The following is a 6856-nucleotide window of genomic DNA, read 5'->3' as shown; positions in this document are numbered from 1 at the left end:
TTCTTTTTCTTTTTCTTCTTCTTTTTCTTCTTCTTCTTCTTCTTCTTCTTTTTCTTCTTCTTTTTCTTCTTCTTTTTCTTCTTCTTCTTCTTCTTCTTCTTCTTCTTCTTTTCCCTTCGCCCTTTGTCCTTTGCCCTTTTCTTTTTTTACCCTAGATTTCATGTGTTTTAATCTTGTGGTCGTAAGCATTGACTTCTTTCTCCTATATGCATGTTTTTTTCCTCTCTCTGATATCTTCCCTGCTTTCCAAAGGTGAAGTTCTTTTCCTTCTCCTTAAAAGACCAGAATGTTTGCAGATTTCTTATTAAGAGCTTCTGGCTGCTGAGATGAACAGATTGTAATGTTCTGTGAAATATTATCCCATGTACTTGATAAAGTGATGTTAAAATATAACTTCCTTCTTCTCTTGGGCACATGCAGCCCTATGTCATTTAACAGCCTTCAAGGATGCTAAATGAGACAGAAGAATGCACTGCATTTTGGATAAATAGGTGGTGGGAGCAGAGCTTGGCTATTGGCACCTTTGTGTAACTGAAAGCCATGAGTCATAAGTGAGGACCTCCAAGTATGCAAAAATATCACCTGCAAAAACCTTACCCAGGGGCTGCAATTTCTTGCTCTTCCTGGTTTGCTGGACATGCATCAAACAGCCTCTAGAATCCATAATCTTGTAACATAGTCTCTGATTGTATGAAGTTCTCAGCCCTGAAATCTCTCATTATCGACGGTGTAGGCATACTGGTGTTTATTGGGCAGAAAGCACACTAAGGTCTGCTGTGGAGGATACTCCTGACCTGCTGAGCTGAGGAAGCTGATCTTTATTTGGCCTTTTTTCACTATACACCTCCATCTCCTTCCTGTCTTCTAGAGAAAGTTCACTCCTGCGACCAGGAAAGACAGAGTGCCCTGGAGGAGGCCAGGCAGAACCCTCGTGAGGGCATCGTCATCCCCGAGTGTGCTCCAGGGGGGCTCTACAAACCAGTGCAATGTCATCAGTCCACCGGGTACTGCTGGTGCGTCCTGGTGGACACTGGACGCCCCCTGCCCGGTACTTCCACTCGGTAAGAGCTGTAAGCCTGGTGGGATCCCTGCCTGGGGGAGATGAGCCATGAAAAATAGTATTGCTGTACCAGATAAGTTAGTACTTCTTGGGCAGCGTGCTCTGAGCTACCTTCCCTAGAGCCAGCGATGTGATGTACCATACTGAGTGTCCTCTGTAGGAGTTGATACACACTAACTGCTTTTCTCTCAAAGAACTATTATATAAAACTGCCTTTTTTTTTCTTTTTTTTTTTTTTTTTTTTTTTCTGGCATGCAGATTTCTGGTGGTAGCAGGCACCAGTCCTTTGCTCAAAATACAGGCCTGTGTTATGAGGGGTAGAAACAGAAGTGTCTGTGTTGAGTTATCCTCTGCTTTATGTTTCCATCCTGCAGCCACTTAGATTCTGGCCAGAACAGACTTAGAGCATTTCCCAGTTGCACATTGATAGATTTTAAGCAAAAGGTAAATTTAGCTTTTCAGCTGCCTTGGATCTTAAAATTACCTTTGGAATATTTTATCATTTGGGAACCGGAAACAAATTGTGGTTCTGGAAAGCTACAAAAACAGTCCAGTAGGGTCAGGAATTTAAAACTCTGCACAGCACAGTGATCCTGCAGAACATGGGCAGTTTTGAAAAAAAGCTCAATCTGCACCCACAAGAGTTGGAAGAGGGCCTTTTGCTGTCTGTGGGTTTAAGCTGCTCCTGGGTTTCACAGCATGTTCCCACTCCTCTCTCTACTTGCTACTGCTGCTGCTGGCTGTCCATAAGCAGACACATGACTAAGAATAGTGTTTCTGCTGCAGGTTTATTTTTTCCCCTGTTGTGAGCAGATAAGATGACCCCTTAGCAACTATCTGATGACACTGAAGCCATATCACATAGTTTAGCATCTTCTATTCTTTTCCAGCTATGAGACTCCAGTATGTGAAAGTGATGCCAGATCGAAGAGTACAGAGATTGATGATCCGTTCAAGGACAGAGAACTTCCAGGTTGGTAAAGAGAGACCATCTTTGCTTATCTCACCTTGGGACTCTCAAGAGGCCTACAGTGTTGTTGAGGGGATTTTCCTCAACTATGCTTATTTTACCGAGGGTTTTATTCTGTTATTTTGGGTAACTGGAAGAGCCTGGGAGGCTGCTTTATTGCCTGTCTGCCTTTCTTTGGAAACATGGCTGAGATAGAATTGCTGGGAAAAAAAAAACTGGGTGCCTGCATGTACCCTAGCTGAAGAATGGGCTCAGCATTCAAAACCTTTCTTCAAAGCTTGGCCAGGACAGGATCCTTCCCATATAGCAGGGCTTTTTAGTAGCTTGATGGTCTGATGAGCAATGATGATAATTGTCAGTGGATCAACTGGCTCCCTGGCACTGCAGGACTGTATTCCTGGTGCACTAAGGTCACTTATCTCATGCTGCTTACTTGGCTGGACTGGATTCCTCACTTTCTACCTGAGACCCACTTTATCTCCCATTGCTGGTTGTTTTCTGTTCCTTTCCCCTCTTAACAACATGACAAGCCATAATTTCCTATTTGTTTGCTTTGTTACTGCTAGGAAGAGATGCTGGGAACAGGTGTCTGAGCAACTGTTAAAAAATATTATACACACATGCTCTGTTTTTAACTTCCCTCTGCCTTTGTAAGGTGCAGAGGGAAGGGCCTTCACTGAGAGATCAGTCATTGCTCTTCTGAGAGGGGAAAGACTCCCAAAAACAGAAGCTACAGCCAGTCCTTTCTACAGTGAGGGAGAAGTAGAGACCAGAAACTCCACAGAAAAAGCTGGTAGCAATGAATCTGCTTCACTTTTTGTGGCCCTTCCTAGGGCTAACATGAAGTGAGTTTTCTGTGAACAAGTTAGCAAAGAAAATGAGATTTGCCTTTTGCATCTCTTGATTCTCCTGCCAGCTCCTGACCTTGGGCTCCATAGCTCTCTTCTTAGCAGCTCTGCCCCCAGCACAGCTCTCTACTACGCAGCTGCTCATTTTTACAAGACATGTAAAAACTTCTTATCTGCCTTCCTCTTACATTTGAATGAAATTGGCCAATTGGTTTAAGTATTACTTTGAGGGGTGAGAGATCACCCCATTTAGTGAATCAGCTAAATGATTGCATTAAGGCTCATTTCCTTGGGAAATCATTGTAAAACAGAACAACCTGACTTCCTTTCTTCTCCCTGCTATTTTCCGTTTGCTTTTCTGCTGCTTCTTGCATTTATTCTCTGTCTCTGCAGAACTCAGAGAAAACCCTTTGCCTTTGGACTCCTTAGAGTTTCTTTCTGATCTCTCAGGAAGACAGAATGGTTTCTTCTTCCTTCTTCTGCACTACAGCTTCAAGTAGATGAGGGGATGGGAACTTCATGAGGCCCAAGAGGACGTATGTAGGATGCTCTGTAGTATCAGACTCCAGGAGAGTTATCCTCTCAGCTCAGGCCACTTCTTTGTACCTTAGTGAACTTTCAGCTCTGTTTGGATGTGTGGTTTCTGTCTGTGATGGTTCCTGTTGCTAGAAATACCCTTGTCTATGAAGAGAGCAGGAGATGGAGCAGGGGAGTCACATATCCTGATTTGTCTGCTCCATGGTCTTTTGATGCAGACTTGAGGTTTGTTTGATTAGCTACTCTTGTATATAAAAATTCACTGGTGAGTCAGAACTACAGGGAATGAGAAAAGATGTTTTCTCTTACCTTTCATCTTTCTTACTGGAACTGAGCTTTTAGAAAAATCTCTACTTTTATTTGAGACATCTTTCCATTTGCCTTCACCTCTCCAATGAAGGTCCCTTACTTACCCCTTTTCTAGAGTCTTGCCTGTCCTCCAGACCTTCAGTGCTTCAGGCAGTAGCATCCTTCTCCTGTGTGATCCTGCACAGGCCAAGCTGGGAGAGACAAGAGTATGAATCTGTGCATACCTACGCATACCCTCTTCACAAACTGTGTCATGCTGCTCCCACGAGAGCCAGAAGAAAGAAGGAAGGAACGTGTTGCTTGCACATAGCAAATGGCAAGCTGCTAATTCCTGCAGACGGTGAGATGCTGAGGCCCCAGGGAGATGACTTCTAGCAAATGGTTTTTCAACCTTCTCATTACTGCAACAAAAAGCTCCTTTAAGTGAGTGGTCTCCTCTGACTGCCATAGCAGCTTACCCATTACAATGCTGACATTTTCTGGACCGTGTGCCAAACAAGTGCTGAGGGGTGTGTGTGTGTGTAATATGCGTAATATAGAGACAGGCTAGGGACTGTTGGTTCGCTATTGCAGAAAACAGAGCCAGTAATGCTGCAAAGGAGGGAGTTTTGTCAGATCAATTTGCAAGCTGCTTTCAGTTGTCGAGAGATTACATTAGGTTTCTGCTGCTATGTTTGGGGTACACATGCTTCTCTGCTTGACTAGGAGAAGCAGAAAGTGTTGACACTGTTACTTGCTACTGAGGCAATACTGTTTTCTGGTACTGCTCTTCTACGTGGATAATTGGTAGTGAACAGAGGTTTTGGGGAAGAGTAAGGAAGGTGGTGATGGCTTCAGTGTCATGTTGTAGAAAACAGTGGAATGGCAGGTGGTAGGTTTTGGACAGTGGCTGCATAGTTTGCCTCATAAAGGTAAGGAGGCAGAGATTCAGTTCTGTTTTAAGACTGACAGAGACTCCATCGTTCTGTAGTTATAATGGTGAGTAACTGAATGGTCTCAGGACTAAGTCATGGAAATAGTTACCAAGCTTGTCTACAGTCCATTTCGTCCAATTCCTGCCCAAATCAGCAGTGACTGGAGGCTCTTGCCATGTGATCACTTGGTCAGACATATTTCCAGTGCAGTCTGGACAGGCAAAGAACTGAACTATTGTGGTAGCTCCTGGCAGGCAGTACTCTGTGCCTGGAGAGGGAGGTAAGAACAGCAGCGCTCACTTTGGCCCTTGCTTTAAGAAGCTTTAAGCTGTCAGCTAGAGCCTCAGAACAGCCGTATTTTTGGAGGAAGATGACCCGGGAGGTAACGAATTATTTTTTAAACTCCTGTACAAGTGTTACCATGGGAACTCTGTCTGCCAGGCACTTCCAGCACATCCCTGTGGTTATGCTGGTAGGGAACTGGGAGGAGAGGCTGTAAAACCAACCACATGATCTTCCTGCCAGATATTGTTGGTGACTGTGTGTGTGCTGGACAAAGCTGCAGGACAAATTGCCATGCGGAGGAACCCACTGAGGAATTCTTCTGCCTTTCCTGCAATGATGTCTACAATGTTACAAACAAAGGAGGTTCTGACTGGTCCTTGCTGCGTTGGGCTGGGAGATCAGTCTTGTGTGTTCTTACATTAAACCTCCTCTTTTCTTTTTGCAGGTTGCCCAGATGGGAAGAAAGTTGAATTTATCACCAGCTTACTCGATGCTCTCACTACAGACATGGTACAGGCTATTAACTCAGCAGCACCTACTGGAGGTGGGAGGTGAGTCTGGAAAGCACTTGAGCTGAACCCACCAAGGTGATTGCTCTGGATGCCTGTGAGGTGGGGGTGGGAGGAAGAGTGGTGCTCTGAGCTGATTCCCATTCATGTGGATTGCTGGGAGAGGAGCTAGTGCTGCACCATCAGAGGCTGCTCTGTCTTGTCATTGTAGTCTGGCATGCCTGCTCCCACCCCTCCTCCCTGGCAGCTGTTCCACCATAAAGGTTAGTATAGCCCATTTGAAGTGTGAAATGAGAGCTCAGTGGGAGGAAGTGTCTTGTTCTTTTGTCCCCTGTCTATGAAAAGACCTAATAAAATGCAAATGGATTGAAGGAGACCGTGTGGCCTAGTGGCTACCACAGGGAGTGAAGAATGTGAACGGAATTCTTGGCAGCACAAGTGCTGTGGTTTTGCTGTGGGGCTGAAGCCAGCCTGTGGATGAGGAGAGAAGCTGTTTTTCATGACCCTCCCCTCTGACCAGCTGCCTCCTCATCCCTCTTGGAAGGAGCAGCAGGTCAGGCCTGTTTGAAAGAGGTGGGCAGAAGTGTGCTTTTCTGGGGAGCTGGGGAAAAGCTGAGATCTTGTCTCCCCCTCCTGTTTGATGATAGGAAATCTCCTTAGTGCAGCAGCTGCGGTGCTGCAAAGTGCCAGGCAGAACAGGCCACTGGGGATGGACTTGGTTGAGTTTTAAAAAATTACTGTGTGGCCATGACTAGGCAAGGCTTCTATGGCTCTGACTATAAAAGGGGACAGTGCTAGCCTACCAGGCAGGGATGCCACAGCAAATAATGTGCTCGCGTTAATGCAGATGTAGAGATGGAGGTACCTTTGTGCATGTTGCTTCCAGCATGTAATGTTGATACCCTGCTTCCCTCTTTCAAAATGCATGAGGAAGCAATACCATCTTTAAATTCTAAAGACAAAAACTTCCTGGGTGGCACCTTTGTGCCTCTTGGTTGCTGGATGGATTGCTTGTGAGTCCATATGTTTTTAACTTTATGTTTGGACCTTGCAAATGAGGCCGGTTGCTGAATGCCTGCACATGGGATAGTCTGTAACCCTTCGAATTAGCAGTATATGCCTAGCATGTCTGTACTCATATAAACAGGATGAAAAATGCCCCAAGGATGGGAAATACGTTGTTCTCTCCCAGCCATAAGCATTCCAGTGTCAATTCTGTGTAATTTGCATGGTTCAAATGCTGTGGATGGGGGTGGCAGGAAGCCCTGGAGAGTATTTGATATTTATTTGGCATCTTTGGCACAGAAGCCGAAACCCAGCCAGTGTAATCATCACTCTTAAAATAAAACTTAATATAAACCAATATTGTAGAGACCAGAGACATATATGTCCCCACTGCTCTTCCATAAACCCAGCAGGCTTTC

General features: G+C 45.1%; 1 protein-coding gene across 1 annotated transcript in view; it reads left to right on the top strand.

Annotated features, from left to right (window-relative positions):
• The window catches only part of SMOC1 (SPARC related modular calcium binding 1), a 124728-nt gene that overhangs the window by 99002 nt on the left and 18870 nt on the right, over positions 1-6856 (top strand). Inside the window, exons 8-10 of the mRNA XM_042862577.1 lie at positions 869-1061; positions 1951-2033; positions 5369-5474. Of these exons, the coding sequence (XP_042718511.1) occupies positions 869-1061; positions 1951-2033; positions 5369-5474 (382 nt within the window). The remainder of the gene's footprint in view (positions 1-868; positions 1062-1950; positions 2034-5368; positions 5475-6856) is intronic.

The sequence above is a fragment of the Lagopus leucura genome, unplaced genomic scaffold, assembly GCF_019238085.1.
Source record: "Lagopus leucura isolate 7727_CA_CO unplaced genomic scaffold, USGS_WTPT01 Super-Scaffold_1, whole genome shotgun sequence".
Lineage (NCBI taxonomy): Eukaryota > Metazoa > Chordata > Aves > Galliformes > Phasianidae > Lagopus > Lagopus leucura.
The sequence above is the reverse complement of the archived record's forward strand: the minus strand, read 5'-3'. Positions and strand labels throughout refer to the sequence as shown.